The following is a 17,574-nucleotide window of genomic DNA, read 5'->3' on the forward strand; positions in this document are numbered from 1 at the left end:
AAATCTTAAACCTTGTGTCTCACCCTCTAATTAACTAATCTTTCCACCCTTCACCCCGGTGAGGCCCTGTGAAGCCCTCATCCTTGTCGTCTCCTGTGTAGGGTTAAAGTCCAGCTACCAGACACTTCTGGCAACATTCCAGGACTCCCGAGACCCCCAAGCTGGTCTCGGAGGCTCAGCATCTCAGGACTGAGATTTTGAGATCCGACACTCTCCAGTCACACTTACTGATTTAACTTTGCAGGGATAATACTTGGCCTGATTAACCCCAGAGAATGAAGATATTTAATATTTTTTCTTCCAGTTTATTACCCATCCCTGGGAAACAAAGCAAAATAAATCAATTAAAATGTAATTTTAAGAAGAGTATTCCCAGGTTTGGTTAACTAAATCACATTTTTGCAATTAATGTGGCCTTTATAGATGTTTTAGACCTTTCTCAAGATCATCAAAATAAAACATTCTCATCCCAGTTTTACGACACAGCTCTGTTAGAAAATTATTTCAGTGGAACAATTTCAAAACAAAACTTTGTGGTTTAGCTCCCTAAACCACAGAGGTAGTTGCCATTTATTCTGTCTGTCTCCACCACCACTCTGTGCATAACAAAAGTGCTTCCCAGCTCACCTTGCACAGACACAAGCGCTGCCACTTTGGTCCCTCCTTGTGTGCTCTCCCTCCAGTGCAGAACTGAGCTCTGTGCGACAGCACCACCCCAGCAGCTGGAAATTCCCTAGATTTTACCCGCCAGAATAAAGCAAAGGAGGTGAGTGGGTGCCCTGAGGGACGGAGTGGGAGGCACAGAGCAGGCAGCTCCCCTCCCGAGCCGGCAGGCTGTGTGCCCCATGCGGTGCCTGCCCCAGGGCTGGGGGAGGCAGGGGCAAGGCACTGGGGCTCATCAGCCCCTGCTGCACCTCCTCCAGAACTGCTCAGGCTCTATTTAACTAAGGGCCAGCTAAATTTGGGAAATCAGTTGAGGCTTACTCTTGGAATGAGCACCAACAAAACTTCACAAGTGGCTCTGGCAGACAGAGCTCTGGCTCTCTCTGTGCCCACACAAGGGCAGAATTTTTCCTGCAGACATGCTCAAAGTCTGGAGTTGCAGGGGCTTCAGTCAGCAACATCAGTAAGTGTTTCCATAGAGGCCCTGGCCCTTTTTGGTGCAGCTCATGCTCCCAGGGCAGAGGAGGGTGGCTGCCTGACAGCCAGTCTTTGCCAAGGGGCAGATGAGCCACAGCAGCTGCCTCAGGGAGCTGTACCTGAGCTTTCTGGGGAGACCAACACAGTGGCAACCAATGATATTGGCTATGAGCTCAGTGCCAACCCTGGGTGACCTGACAACACAGAAGTAGGTTTATAGAGCCATCTAAACACCCAGCTTGATTTGAGACACAGACCACGTGGGAAGTCCTCCTTCAGTATGAGGAAAACCCGTTTCTCCTCTTTAAGAAGAAACATGTGAGATTAGGAAACCCTATCCAAATTTGCTGGGCTCTTTATGGAGCTTTATACATCTACAGTCACACCATGTGACTAACAGCTTACTGCAAAACCAGAGCTGAAGCCATCCAACCCTGCAGCTTCAGCACAGGATAAATAAAACCAGCAGGTTCAATGTTTCCCTGCTACATTCAAGCAGCAGTAGCCTGGTTTTGACACTGCTCCAGACAGTTTATGCCTGCATGATCAGAGTGGATATTTTACTCTTCAATGTGAACAGTGTTTTGATAGTATATATTTTTCTTAATTAAAAAAACTAACCATTTTAGAAAAGCTGACTCTGGGCCTTCCCTCATTCCTCTACTATCCATGGTCATTTTGCCACAGACAACAAAAAAAGGAGAGCCAGAGCCTTTAATTCCCTGCTTTTAAGTGTTAATATATTTACAGAAGACTTTACGAACAAGTGCCAAACAGCAATTGCACATTATTAGAGCTACACAATATTTGTACATGTTGCTAAAATAATGCTGCTAAATGAAGAAGCTTTATTAATTCAGAGTTTTTGGCTGCTGTTATTAAAAATATATTTACCTGAAAGGAAATCTAGGTATTTAATTTTACAAATGATTTAAAATATAGCAGTAAGCAACATAAACTATTGCTTTTTATGTTTATACAATTTTTTGGCATAACTCTGCCATACAGATACAGAATTATAAAATATCTCTTTATAGTGCATTACAAATCCAGAAACTGGTTACCACTCCTACCACATACACATGGTATTGGTACTACCAAACATGCATGGCATTCTGTAATTAAACACTGCAAAGGAATACAGAGAAGAGAGCAGGACCATTCATAAAAATTGACATAGAGCTGTTTCATTTTGCAAGTAAAAATTGTTGGGCTTTGGGGTTTTTCTTTTTACTGCACTTTTGTCTTAGAATACATTTCAACAATGAAGTCTATGATATTTTCAAATTTTATCAGTGCAAAACTACACTTAATCATCTTGCCAAAATCAAACTGCATAAAGGGCAAACAACTGTAGAATATCTTAAAACACAGAAAAAAAAGAAGCAACAAATGATTAGCAAACATGCTTCAGTGGACCCAAAAATATAAGTGCCATAACCTTTTTCACTGCAAAACAATAATTTTCACATGGTTAGCCACAGTAGTAAGTACATTCAGCATATCTCACAATAAACTTTAGTTGATGAATACACCACTGAACTTGTAAGCGTGGTAGAATTAGAGAGCCACATTTCCAAGAAGAAATGAGGTCTCTATTGAATTGATCTCTATAGCTTTTGAACTACATTTTAGTAGTCCATTACATACAGCATGTAATAAACCTATTCTTTAAATTCTTGCTTTCACCAAAGGTCTTAACTAAGTGTACTTAAGAACAAGGGCTGAAAAGGGAACACAGCTTTCAAGAAAAGAAACAGTTCATAGCCAACACTGAGCACAAAGATATTACAGAGACACAATGCGCACTCCCCTTGGAGAACTGCATCTAAATATCCGTAAATAGTGAAACTGTGGTGTTGACCATAATGTGAGTTGAGGGGAGTTGTATATGCCTAGGCCTTTTTTGACCCATTTTCAGGCTCTGACAGCCATAAAAAATACCTTTTGAACAGTTACTCCAATTACAATTGGAACTGTGAACACGTATCAAAACAAATTACCAAAATGTGGAATGATGTCCATCTTCCACATGATCACAATGCCAGATTCATTGATGCTGGTTGCTCCAAATCCAGAGGTAGCTCACTTCTATGTGGGCTAGGAATAGGTTTTCCATCTGACTGATTTTGCTTTTACACAGGTAAGAAAAAAATAAATCAACCCTGTTCTGCAGTTGGAATCTGACTTTTAACATTAAATTTACACTTTTAGCACTAGTCTACAAAAGGATTTATGTGCAAATATGTATTCAGAAGGAATTAGTAAGTTAGCATTGTCATCAACTTAAGACTAGCTTCTGCCTAAGCAGACATCTTCTGCCTAAAAACAGAAGAAACATGGGACATTTCCTGCCTAAACAGGTATTTTGTCATTAGAATCTCCCATGGCATTTAAAAACTGATTTGAAGTGGATTACTCTTCATCTTACAGTCCTTTTAGTACTGAGTTCAAATGCAGTAGAAATTCTTTAACAAACAGATCTGAGACAAATAAAAGACCACCTTCTCCATACAAAACATTATTAAAACATGGAAAACACAGCCAAGGGATTGAAGAGACAGAAAGAAACCACGAGTTCAAAACCAAAAAATTCCTGCAGAAAAATGGGATCATTGTATAATTTCCTTGTTTCACAGCATCTTTTAGTGGCCAGCACTGGAGGCAGGACACAAGGCCAGAAACATCTTTGGTTCTGATCCCCACTGGCAATTTTGAGGACAACATACATAATCAGCATGATATCGTCACACTTTTATTAATGGCAAAACTTGCTTCACATACTTGCATCTTATTCATAATTACAGCTTTTGTCAAGGAAATTCAATATTATATGTTTCCTGCAAAAGTGTGGTGTAAAAAATTACATTTTCATCTAAACATATATAACTATAAATTGTGATCAGTACCATCACAACAGTCAGAAGAAGAAGGGAGTAAAATAACCTCTCAATTAAACAGATAGACATAAATTTTATTTTAAAACAAACAGGAGCTGTTTTCTATTTAAATTCAGTAAATGTCACTTGTCTTACCTCATTGGATCATCCATCAATATTGTACAAAGCTTTTAAGGTCTGTAAACCTTCTTTAAATATAGTACAGATATATGCAACTGCAGATTATTAGAATTATCCTGGAACAGTTCAGAGAGGCTTACACTAGGTTACATGAAATATTAACAATGGTTATACAAATACCTAATACATTAGAGTGCTGCAATTTTAGAGCAGGAAACTGAGGAGCTGACCCAAGCCAGGGAACAGCTCTCAAAGGATTATTGCACTTATTTTTAGCATCCTTCAAGATTTTATTTGAGCAACGTGAACACAAAGACCTCAGACCTGCTCCTAGACACATGGACACATGTAACTACTGCTCTGCACTGAATGGTCTGTGCTGCACACCTCATGCACCCAAGCCTTCGGTCTCTACACCAACACAGTATCAGGTACTGAGGCACACTTGTGTCTGGCACAGTAGGGCACAGAGCTGTAACTAACCTTAAAGTGCTGCATTTTTGCATGATTTGTATGATTGCCTTGTGTGCACTCATCTGTGTACTCAGTAACATTGTTCCAAGTTGCACATTCATATCCCCTTGCCATAAGATCCTTAAAATCAAATTCCCAGCTATGTGCACGTACACACTACTCCCACTTAACAGTACCAGAGGCTACTCAGATGTACTTCCTTGGGAAGAACCTTCATATGGAAGGTTCTGTTCCATTAACATATAAACAGCTCAGATTCTAGTAAAACACTGGGCCAAAATACACTACTGTAATAAGTACACGGAAATCCCTGAATACTTAAGCATACAGCAAGACAAAAAGAAATTTAACAGTAAGCAAATGACTTGACTTTCTTTGCATACCCTCAGTTACTGAAGTAATGGTTAACCACCTATGCACTGCCATCTATGAGAATACAATCATTTCAACACACATATACTGTATATATACTGTAAACCTGAAAACCAATACTTAGAAACTTCAAGCACGGGGTGCTTCTGGTTGCTAAGGCCATGATTCTGTAACAAAAATGCATACAGTGCACCCACTTGATCCTCACAAATCTCAATGGGATGCTATGCTGTATGATTGCCCTGCAATAAATCCTTCTTTTAAGAACTTGCAAAATCGGAAGAAACAATTCCTCTATTAAAAGAATGAGAAACTGTCACATTTTACATAGAGCAGAATTTGTTAGTTAAAGCTGAAGTGTCCCATGGGAGTAATTGTGTTGATAAAGCTGTAAAACAAGGATTAGAGAGCGCAGGAGCCCACCTGACACAAAACCCTTCACTTACATAGTCCCCATAGGTCTTTGTAAGCAACTGATGTGCCACTATTCCTCTATGAAAACTGAGAGAAATATATTGAGTTGCAGATTAAAAAAAACCCCAAAAATTGCAGAGTTAATACAGGTGTAAGTACCAAAGTTCTTGACAATATTTTCAGATACCTTGGCCCCTTAATGCAGACAGCTCTGTCAGATTAAAAGTATTTCAAATACTTAATTATGAACATTGAGCCAGTAAGCATGTTGAAGTGAGAGGTGTGTCATGATAATGGAATACTGCAGAGTAATCTTCTGGATGCACATCCCAAGAACTTTGTTTAAAATCAGGGCAAGATTTCTCCTTTTTTAATTCAATAGACAAACGATCTCCTGAGGTCATTGATGTTCAGTCAAATTACACTGTAAATATAATAACATTTCTGTCATCCCTTATTTCATATCCATACTCCGCATTTTCTGTAAAGTGTTTAACATTAACACTACAGTTCATAAACTGAAGGCTCTGTATAGCTTCTTATGCTATAGTTATGCTCCTTATATACAAGGTACCAATTTTCCCTGTGATACTCAAAAAATAACTATGTAAGAACAACTCTATGAAGTTTGCACAGTTAGGCACTCAAGACTGAAGTCATAGGCAGAAAATGAAGTGTCCTCCCTTTGCACACATGGAGGGGCAGAGTCCTTAACTACACAGACCAGTTCTATCACAGCACCTCCTTCCCCTTCTGCTCTGAAGGTCAGAGGCAAACACGAACAAGGGGATCCCAGTTCATGTCCAGGGAATTGTGAAAGGCTTCTCAGGATCTTTCTGGCCTTAAAAAGGTGGTGGCTGGAATTCTTTGGGCATTTCTGCTCAGACAGACTTAATGCTAACTTGAATGATCTGGATTACCCTAAAAAAACAGTTCATGTATATAAGTTCCTTTCCTCACAAGTCAGCACAGAAGGAGAAATACATCTTCCTTCTTCTCTGCTTCTTTAGGATGGAAAGAGTCTAATTTTTTTCCATAAGTACCAAGACCCCTAACTGCCTCTATCTGATCCCAAGAACTAGCGCTACTGGAGAAAAAAATGGATGATGGATTGCCATGATGGGAATTAGCAAAACAGAACACAAGACATTTTGTCTATGCTCCTAAACCCCTGAAAACTTCATAATTTAGAGTTATAAGACTTGAAAAAAAGTCCTGTAGCATTTTGACTCTCAAACTGAGGTCAGCCTCTTGCCTCGTAACATTTAATCAGCAATACATTAAAGGCAGTGGATAATATGTACACTTTTAAACAGAAAATACATACAGAAGTTTTAGAGAATTTTAGAACTGTAGGAAGTGTGACTTGCACCTGCATTATTTTTAAATTCATATTCTGCACAACTAACTTGCTGGGTACTACCATTTGACTTGAGCAGCAGAAAATCAGAAGCAGCTACTCATGGAGAGCAGACAGTTCTTTGGTAGAAGCTGGGAAAGATCTTAACAGTGAAAATCTAACTTGATGGGCTCCAGCCCCAGCCAACAGACTGACCTGCCTTAAGTTTACATTGCTTACCAAAGTAACATAAAACTGTGAGAGACTTCTGATAGAGAGCAAAGAAAGGGAACAGACAGCTGGAAAGAAGTATCAGGACTGCCTTTGTCTCTGAGACCAGCAACAGGTGACTGCACTGTGCAGATTCTACTCAAAACTGGCCAGGAAACATTGAAGTTCAAGTGAGACCCAACTTGCCATGCCTGGTGACCTTTTCTCTGATGGCTTTGCTGATAAGGCAGTGCTCTGTGATAAAGACACTGCTCTTCAGCTCTTCAGAGGCTTTCCAGGTGCTGAACCCAGCTGGGGGAGTCATCTTGTTACAGCTGAGTAACAGAGAGCTTTCAAACTGAGACCAAATTTGAGAGATCAAAGAGATCCCTCCTCCCAGATTAGTTGTAACAAATGAGTCAAGAGAAGGGAGAATTTAACAGGGACTAAAAGAAGTCTAAAGTGCAGCTTCCCTTGTATCCAAAAACTCTGGATACAGTTTCTCTTAAGTTAAAACTTTTATTCAATATACACTGATTCCCAGCTGTACAGGACATGGTATATGCTATCAATTGTTAAGTGCCTCCAACAAAGATGCTAATCTAAGCTAAAAGATACTGTGCAAATACTGCTATTAATCACGACCATGGTTCCTAAAAAAGTAACCACTAGGGTAAAACACTGTGGTTTTGAAATAATTTCTAGTAATTTCCTAAATGGAAAACAAAACTTAAAGCAAGCTCAAAGGAAACTTAAAATTTTGATGTTCCAAGGCTTTTTAGTTGTTACACTTTATTTTTTTTTCAATACTGGATGAATTTTAAAAAGTAGATAAGCTTTTCTGTGCAATCTGTCTGGAAAAGATAATGAATTTCTTAGCTTTCAATATGCACAATTGTTTTAAAGAGACACACCTGGCTGACTGCTGATAAACTGAGACTGAAAAAACCAAAATTCATTAACCTACCAGAAGCCTAATCTGATGCATTTACAACATGTAGAGTCTTGTAAACTAACACTAGATGGAAATTTCAACCAAAATTAACAAGCAATGAATAATTTTGCTTCATTTAAAGTGAAACAAGGATTTTTAAAATCTCAGACTCATGGTTTGAGCTCATCCTTAGTTTTTGTGGTGGTCCCCCCTGAAAGTATATCCTTATCAAGGTTATCTTGTAGATCTGTTGATGGGTCATTTGAAGAATTCTCAGTGTTAAATAAATCTTCCTCTATAACATCTGGGTGATTTCCACAGTCATTGTTCATATTTTCATCATCTTTTTTGGAATAAGAAGCATCCTCCTTTCTGTCTGAATTATCATTAATTTCTTCTGATTTTGAAAGTTGACTGGTATCAGTGTCACTGTTCTTTTCACTGTTGTTCTGCCTAACAGCATCACAGTTCACTTCTTGTTCATCTTGATCATTTTCTTCCCCATTTTTTGTGAATTCTACCTTTCTTTCTTCAGTTATTTTACCAGCTGAGCTTCCACTTGCTGATGTATTCTTAGGCTCTTTTGGTTTCTTATGCTTAGAAATATGACTATTGGGAATGGAAACTGGAGATGCTGGCTTTTTACTTGCTTTGCTTCCCTCTGACTTCTGTCTTCTTGGAGGTCCCCAGATAAAATGCTCTGAGGGTGTATAATGTTGCTGGGCAAATCTCAGCAGTTTCCTCCTTTCTCTTCTGTCTCTAATAGTATACACAAAATATTCTAGAGCACTTTGCTTAATGTTGGGAATGGTATCTTCCACAAGAGCTTCATGCAGAATAAATTTTACCAGGGGAGATTTGAAACTCTCATATCCAAGTTCACCAAGGCTTTTCAGAATTCGAGTGATTCTCAAGTAGTTATGTTGAGACCTTTGAAAGAAATGGGTAAAAAAATTCTATTGAATCAGGAAAAAAAAAAAAAACCACTTTACAAATACAGAACTGGAACTGCAATTCCTCGGTCCTTTTTATCACTTCAGATATGTACTTCAGACTTCCTATATTTTCTCAAAACTGCTGAAGCTTACTAGCACCTCCTCTGCTAGGATGTTGTGAGTGAAAATTAGTGTTTGTAAAAACACTGGGGGAGAGAACTGAGAGCAAATAAAATCAAACGTACTGATTTTGATTCCTTCTGCTGTATGAGAAGGGCAACAAAGCTGGTGAAGGGTCTGGAAGCTGTAAGTCCTATGAGGAGCAACTAAAGGTAGTGGGGTTCTTTATTTTGGAGCAACAAAAGCTCAGGGGAGACCTTATTGCTCTCTACAACTGCCTGAAAGGAGGCTGTGGCAAGGGCGGGGGTTGGCTTCTTGTCCAAGGCAACAACTGACAGGACAAGGGGAAATATCCTCAGGCTGCACCAAGCTGAGGTTCAGGTTGGGCAGGAGGAAAATTTCTTCCCTGAAAGAGTGGTTAAGCATTGGAACAGGCTGCCCAGGGAAGTGGCGGAAACATCATCCCCGGAAGTGTTCAAAAGATGAGCAGATGTGGCACTTACGGCTATGGTTTATTTGATATGGTGGTGTTTGGTCAAAGATTGGACTCAATGACCCCAGAGGTTTTTTAACGATTCCATGCTGTTCTCCTTCTGGAGAGAAAACCCAGTCACTTTGTAAACAAAAGGGTTTGTAGTGTATTCATGGAATACAGCTATGGAACAGGGCTCACTGCACCTCACTCAGGGTACTTAAAAGCTGGGTCTCCAACCCAGACTAGCACCTGCACTACTGATACAGTCAGTACTGGGGGAAAAGCAGGCACCTCTGGAGAGTAAGTCCCACTGTTGTAGGAAATATCAAAGAGAAAAGGAGCTAATTGTCTTCTGCAAGTGCTTGTGAAAAGGCCTTTCCCTTGTGAAGCACACCTTAGTATGCAGTAGAACTTTTATGTTTAAATTTTAGATGGATAAAATTAAGCACAGAGTCCCAAATCCTGACTTAAAACTGAAGCTTCTCACTGGAAAGAACAGGAGTGAAAGCATGCAGTAGCATCTGGGCTTCCTGAAAACCTGTTTTATCTGTGGCCTGAGTCTGAGCTCACATCCATAATGGTTCATACAATGTTAATGTAAAATTATTAACAAATTATTCCCACTATTCACCTGGAATCCATCAGAACTGTACCTACAAGTTTTTATCATGACAGGAGAACAAAATGCTGCAAGAAAACATCCTGCAGCTCTAAGCTCAGAGATATTAGGAAGTGAGCAGAAGATCTGAAAAGAGGTTTTGGTACAATTAATCTGTATGAGACAAAATTCAGTACAAACTTAGGATCCACACAATACCAATGCAAAGCAACTGATATAATTTACTGAACATTGGGCCAAGGCTTGACATAACATGTTTAAACCTTTCCAGATCAGCATTTCAATTAAAAAATTTAAATACAAAGTATTTCATGTTTTGAGGAGGGAGGGAAATCTTTTTACTTAACTTTCATACAGGTGTGGAGAATTTAATCTTTCTCAAAAGGAAATGTAAATACAAAGACAAGTCACTTTTTTTTTTCCTAAGTGAGAAGCAGTACTTTGGGATTGGGTGAAAACAAATTCAGTACCATGACAAATTAGTTTGAAGCTGGGATCTTCTTCAGCACCATCTAAAATTGTATTTTCAAGGAATTCAATGATGTCAGTCCAACTGGCAATGAGTGAGAAGAACAATCAAAAAAAAAGGGAAAAGAAGAACATACAGAAAGAAGCACAAACCAGGCATCAACTATTTATTTTTCCCTTTTTTTTTTTTCCTGGCAGTCTTTGGAAAAAATATCTTTGCTTTCTCTAGAAAAGAAAAGGATAAAGAGATTCTATAGCAATTCTAGCAAGTGAAGTGAATGTCATTACTTACTCATTCAAATGCTGAAATCTTTCTTGCCAGTTAGCAGCTCGTGCTACATTTCCAGTTTTATCAATTAGTTTTATTCCAAAAAACTCCAACATCATTTTGTAAGCCAAAAGGAATCTTCTAATTGCTTCTTTTGTTTTCTTGAATTCCTAATGGACAAAGAATATGTAAAAATATGTCCGAAATTCTTAATGGCACAAAAGCAAGTACTTCTGCATCGTATAAGACAACTCTACATTACAAAAAGCAGTTATGTATTAAAATTACAGTGATGGTTTGTATGGAGCTCAATATTTGAATTACCTCAATTTCATATGTAGTTAATTCTTTAGCATAGAAGTTCAGACCTTGTTCCCTTAGTGGAAAAAGCCTGTTAAAAGAAGAAGTGCATTATGGCTCAGTATAAGAATGCTTAATCAAATTAATGCTTTGAAACAGAAATAGGTAATAAGCAACCAACCACTGTATGTAAGTGTGGTTATGTTCCAGTTTTTCATAGTCTCCTTTCCATTTATTTAGGACTTCTTCAATATAAACCCCTGCATAAAAATAATTTGAAAAACTGTTAGGTAGCCATCAAAACCAGCATGTTAAAATAATGACAGAACACATACTTTGTCTTTCATATACTATGTGAAATAAGGTCTATTGCAGCCATAAATTAATTTTAATTCAAAACTAATTTAGTTACTAAAACCTAATTAAAAAATAAGGTACTTATAAAATGTCAATATAAAAAAAACAAATTGACTTATACTGGGTTAACAAAAAGTGAAGGAATGTGACAGCAACCTATGTTAAATATATACAACAATTCTCATGTCATAGATCCCTTTATCACACTGACTGGGAATTAACAAACTGCTCCCATAAGACACTGCACTGTGAATCACCTGTCATTGACTTTACAAGATAAAACTCTGCAGCTATCCATCTATCTATGTATTTATCTATGTATCGATCTATCTATCTAATCTTCATAGAAGAAAGCCTCAACTCTTTAGGAAATCTCCCATACCAGGGATATCTAATACCTTGGAAGCTGCAAATACCATTATGATTGGGAAATCTTTCTCAGTTAATAGTGACCAAGCACAACACTGAGACTGCTCATGGAATTCAGTCACGGGCCAGGGCACTTTTCCAGGTTCTACACAGATATACAAAATACATAAAAGGATGGTCCTTGTTCCCAGAGCTGTACAATATCTTTCCATGAATGAGCACTGTGTTTGTCTGTTTCTACTCTGAAACCAACAACAGTTTCAGTACTGCTGCACAGTACCTCCCAAAACCAAATAGCACAGGAGCAACCTAAAAATCCCAAAGCCCCATGTAGATAGTCTCCTACTATACATTTAAGATGCCTCTTCACCCAGTGAAATTTTCCATTTGGGTCTAAATGGCAAAGGAGGACACATTTAATACTTTTATCTAAGAAGTGAAAAAAGCAGCTAGTCTAAGGGGCTGGTAAGTACATGGGGTTTTTAGTGTAGGAAAAGCTGGAAAAGGACCTTGGAAAGAGGACCTTCACTATCACTGCATCATATCCAACCTATACTTCAAGTATTGGAAAACTTGCTGCTCATACCCAGGGCAGAGAGACAAACAGGCCAGCTCTGATCCAGAACCACAAACTAAATCTGTAGGTCATGGGACTAAACTTCACATCTAGTATTGCACTAGAAATGTTTTGGGATTTTTTAAACAACATTCTCCATTATTTCAGTCCTTAACCTGGTAGCTAAGACTCCCTCCAAACACTCTCACAGATCCACAGACTTGGATCAAGGTGGTGGTTACTCTTTTCCATTCTGAATGGAAACAAACTTCTGCATAGCCAGAGTTCACAGCCAACAACATGTCAGCCTCCATGGCTTATCAGCTATCTTCGACATTACTAACTGTGGCTTTCTCCTACAATACTAAGAGAAATCTTACTCTTTACAAATTTTGGGAGGGAAGCCCTCCTACAGCTTTCATGACTATCTCTTTTCATAGCTAATCCTCTTGAACTGCTCCTTCATTTTGGACCTTTAAAGGAGCAAAACCATAACCATTTCTGTCTTCTGGTTTCAGAGCCATATGGTCCCCAGGTTCACACAGACCTCACTGTCCTTAGCTTTCTTTCTATATCTGTTCTCTGTGTAATGTCTCCCAAATCTGCTTCTTCTTTACTGGCAATTCTCAGACCCACCTGTTCTTCCAGTCAAGCTAAAACTGACTAAAAGCATCTGTCTATGGGTATCTAGATAAAGCACAAGTCAGCTAAAGCGAAAGTCTTATCTTTCTTTCACAACCTGAGTTATCTTCTCACTTGCTAAGGGTATTACTGCTATCTTGTCTATAAACAGTTCTCATCTTCAACTTTTCAGTGTGTACATTTTCACAACCTTCTGTGTAACATTCCTTTTCAACCAGCTTCCTATCTGAACTCTCACACTTTGCATCTCAACTTTTTTTTCCTGACCTTGAAAAGTGCTTTCTTGTCATGCTTACACCTACCCTGAATGCTGCTGAATGCAGCTACCCTGAATGCTGGGAAGATCATCTTTCTAGACTGTTACTTTTTTTACTGACCTGGTATTTTTCCTTTGCATTCTTCCATTGTGAAACCTTGCTCTGTAACATCAAACAAAAACTATACACCTTCCCTTCCAAAGCCTTTGTGACCTGTCCCTCACTACCTTATCAGAATCCATTTGTTGCTATGAGACTGATCCTGCTTCCAACAAGATCCTGCCTCAGAGGCAGCCTACACATCTCACTCCTTCTGCACTCCAATGTGCACTTCACTATTTCCTACCAAATCACTCTCATGCTGAGAGGATCCTTTGGCAAATACCTTCAAAGTAACCTTGTCACTGTTCTTTTAAAATTCAGAAAATCTTATTTTTGGCTTCAGTTTGTCTTTTTTGCTAATGGCTAAGTTCTCATGTGCTGAGACTCCTGTCTATCACCCTAACCAAGACTGCTTTATTGCCTCCTCCTGCTTCCCCACCTGTCTGCTATCCTGTTGTCTCTCATATGTCAACTGCAAATTCTCTAGAGTAGGGCTTGTCATCTTTCAACTTCTCCTGTGTTTGTGCAGAATGCTGCATATGAGGTTCTTGCTCCACTACTAGAACCAATAGGGACACTGAGAAATGGCTTTATTATTGGTATTACAATAATCTCACAAAAGATTAAAGCACATTTTTTCCCCTTACACAATTCCAGGGTTATCCCCATAGATCACTGCCACTCCTATTTAAACAGCAAGTTGGTGCAATATAGTGGAAGAGCTTTATCTTTGTTTACTAAAAGGTACTGCCACAAACAGTGGTACTAACAACGCCTTGTGCTACTTCATGCTGATAATGTCTAAGAAAAGCACCACCTTCCTAGAGTGAAAGCTAACTAACTCTGTTCTAAGCACAAACTGCTCTCGTGTTATCAATGTGCTGGAGTGATGTGTTGGTATCAATCACTCCAACATGGGAGGTTCAAGTTCTACAATATATTACTATACACCTTTAATTTATCTCAATTATCACTACTGTTTCAATTTGCTACTGTCATTAGTAACCATTCTTTTGGTATGACTGTTATTGTGGCAGATTACTCACCATCAGGTTTAAATGGGATTTTGTTTTTGTAAAACCGGAGATTGCACAAGTCATTTTGATACCGAAGATCTTTAAAGTTCTGCTAAAAGAAAGGAAACAGGACATGATCAGCCTACAAAAACCTACCAAGACTATCCAGAAAGTGATATTGGGCTCTTTGAATAATTTAAGAACAAAAAATTTCAGAGTTTTGGGAACCACAGAGTTCTAGTCATGCACTTAAAGACTCAGTTTAAGGATCTAAAAATTCTTTCTGGCTGGTACCTTCTCCTACTGAGGCAGCAGCAAGCATAGCAGCACCCTCCCCCTTCAGTCTTAAGGAACTTGAGAGACAAATAATCAGTCAGGCAAATTCTGTGATCTATCCTCTTTGATATCCAAGGCATCAGCCTTTTCCTGGGCTCCAACCACACTTCCCAGGCTTACACATATCATGTGCTTGCCTGTTTGCCTGGGATGAAAAGACATTATTTCTCTCCCACACGCATATGTTGTGTCTCAGCTTTTTGGTTTGTGTATCAGCTTTTTGGTTCTCATTTCTTGTACTTGTTGTTCAACACAAAGGTTTTAGAATGTTTTTTTACTGAAAAGACAATTTTAAACCATAAAATGTTCTTACTGGATACTGGTGTCGGTACTTGTATAAATCTCTTGCTGCATAGAAGCTTCTCTTTGGCTTGGCTGTCAGCTCAGCTCCATCACCACTCTGAAACAGTTAGAAAGCAGATAATCATCATGCACAAACCCCCTAAATAGCATACTTGTATAACATTCAAATAATTACTTTTCATTATGGATTTCAGCAATGTAAACAAACATAAGTGCATGTATTTGTCTGCTGTTTCGTCAAACACTGAAAATTTCCCTGCTCAATACTTACAAAACACACTTTAAACCTAAGTTAAAATAATTAGTCTAAAATACAAAAGCAAGACTATGAATTGTCCTTCCAAAGAGGCTGCATTTGAGCTAAATCAAGTCTGATTGTCATTTCAAAATGCAAGACTTCAAAGTAATCTGGCAAGTGCTAATACAAGATGAAATAAGTAACTGATCTTGAAAATGCAGAGACACCACCAAATTTGAGGAGGAAATCATAGTATTTTAAAAAAAAAACCAACCCCAAACAAAAAAAAGTCACATACATAAACTTAATTATTGCTACTATTGCACCCTGTGGAAAATAGTTACTAAAAATATTTCATACTACTCCTTGCAATACACGTAATAGATTAAAGTCAAGTTTAAAAGAGGAAGTTCTCTGGGACTGCACTGGGCATTTGCCATTCTTACTGCCCATCCTACAGCTTATCAACTGTACACTAATGTCAAACAAGCAACTATGTTCCTTCCTCCTTTCACAAAACCAGCTTTGACCATACCTGCAGGCAAAACACACTCGCTTGAACAAGACACACCCCTTGACACTTGGTTATCTGGCACTAGTATCACCATGTAACAAGCAGAAACGGGAAAGGCACTCAGGCTTACTTAATTTTGTTTGATCTCTCAACCAAAACACGATATATCTAGCAACCTAAAAAAAGACCCAGCTACTCCACCCTACATAAAATTATTGTCAAAAGAACATCTTATTTCTTTAAGCTCGGCATTTACCAAGCTTCCTGAAGAAGAGAAACTCGCTCTGAAAATTCGTCACACCCACCGAGGAGTCACAATTCCATTGCCACATAGGATGGAATATTCAGATTTTTATCCTGTTTAATGAAGAGGCCACATTAATTTAAAACACAGCCTTCCCTGGAAACAGCAGCAGCGCGAATGCCAACGACACCAAGGCCTCGATTTTCTCCCAATAATGACAGGGGAGGGGTGGGCAGAGATAAAACCGGGCTCGTCCTTAGCGGAGATGCAGTGCTGGGTTATCCCCAGCCGCTCCGGGCGCTGGCAGGTGCCGCCGGCAGCAGCGCGGGCCCGCGAGTGCCGCAGAGCAGCGGGAGCGGGGCCGCCCGGACCGCGGCTCGGCACGGCTCGGCTCGGTTCGGTTCGGTCCGCCCGTTCCCGCCCGCCGGGCCCGCGGGCAGGACAGGGCAGGGCGAGGCGGGGCCGCGTCCGGCGCTGCCGGTACCTGCTCGGGGCTGGCAGCGTCCGCCTCTGCCCGCTCCGCGTCCTCCTGCGCCGGCGGGGCCGGCGGCGGCTCCCCGGGCCGGCAGTCGGCGGCGGGCGGCTCGGGCGGCTCTTCCCCGCCTCCCGCGGCGGCGCACACCCCCTCCTGCCGCCGCGGCTCCGCCGCCTCGGGCTCCGAGTCGGTCTCCCAGGTGGAGTCGCAGTCCTCCACCGTGGTGGGCTCCTTGAAGCTGACCCCGCTCAGCAGGCTGCCCATCGGCCCGGAGGCCGCGGAGGCCGAGGGCTGCGAGCGGCCGCCGGCTGCCTACGGCTGCGGCATGGCGGGGCGGGGCGGCGGCGGCCGGGGCTGCTCCCCGCCCGGCCCCAGCCCACGGACACGCGCGGGGCGGAGCTGGAGGCGCCGGGATTTCCACAAGAAACGCGCCCAGCCCTGGCGGCGGGCACCGGGCAGCGCCCGACCGCCGGCACCGCGGGTCGGGCGGGGCGGCTCAGGGCCCGCCCGGCACCGGGCAGGCCGTGCCAGAGGGAGAGGGAGTGAGAGTGGGAGTTCACCCTCCGAGCAGGTGCGCGGGCAATTCACGGCCCGGAGGCGACCGCGCTGTCCCCTGAAGGCTTCTGAGACAAGCAAGCAGGTGCGGGTGCTCATGGAGAAGAGCAGGGATGGCGGCTGCCCCAGAGCAGCGGTGTGGGGAGGAGAGGCTTTGAGTGACACCTGCGGTGAGCAAGCTCCGGCTGTCCACTAGAGATGGGAACAGTTGACCCCTAAGAGTGTACAGGGACTAGAGAAAACAGGAATGGAGGAGGTAATACTGTGGTAACCAGCCAGTTTTGGCTGCTTCTAAAATTCTTGCAAGTTTGGGGATGAAACTGACATGGTGTTCAAGGACCAGTTTGAAGGGGCAGTGACAGTGTATTTTGTATTTGGCCAGTACATGTCTTTTGGACAGAAACACTGCCAGGAGTGAAGACCTGATGAGTTGACAGCTTAGCACAGTGTTCTGGTGCCTACTCTCACGCTCATGTCTAAAAACATGTCCTAATTTCTAACCAGGGTTGGTAGGCTTCCACT

At 41.0% G+C, this 17,574-nt stretch overlaps 1 protein-coding gene across 3 annotated transcripts; it reads right to left on the minus strand.

Moving 5' to 3' along the window:
- Positions 1 to 1,840: 1,840 nt before the first annotated feature.
- On the minus strand, positions 1,841 to 16,898 carry OGFRL1 (opioid growth factor receptor like 1). Of its 3 annotated transcripts, none has more exons than XM_064707350.1 (7): positions 16,507 to 16,898; positions 15,037 to 15,123; positions 14,418 to 14,496; positions 11,270 to 11,348; positions 11,113 to 11,179; positions 10,813 to 10,958; positions 1,841 to 8,833 (listed from the first exon to the last, which is right to left on the minus strand). In XM_064707350.1, the coding sequence occupies exons 1-7, from the start codon at positions 16,759 to 16,761 to the stop codon at positions 8,074 to 8,076; spliced, it is 1,473 nt and encodes a 490-aa protein (XP_064563420.1). In that variant the 5' UTR covers positions 16,762 to 16,898; the 3' UTR covers positions 1,841 to 8,073. The 3 variants fall into 3 exon arrangements, with proteins under 3 accessions (XP_064563420.1, XP_064563419.1, XP_064563421.1); XM_064707349.1 differs by having other exon boundaries at positions 14,418 to 14,499; XM_064707351.1 differs by lacking the exon at positions 16,507 to 16,898 and adding an exon at positions 16,084 to 16,125 and having other exon boundaries at positions 14,418 to 14,499.
- Between the last annotated feature and the right edge of the window lie 676 nt (positions 16,899 to 17,574).

This window comes from Zonotrichia leucophrys, chromosome 3, assembly GCF_028769735.1.
Source record: "Zonotrichia leucophrys gambelii isolate GWCS_2022_RI chromosome 3, RI_Zleu_2.0, whole genome shotgun sequence".
NCBI classification, from domain to species: domain Eukaryota; kingdom Metazoa; phylum Chordata; class Aves; order Passeriformes; family Passerellidae; genus Zonotrichia; species Zonotrichia leucophrys.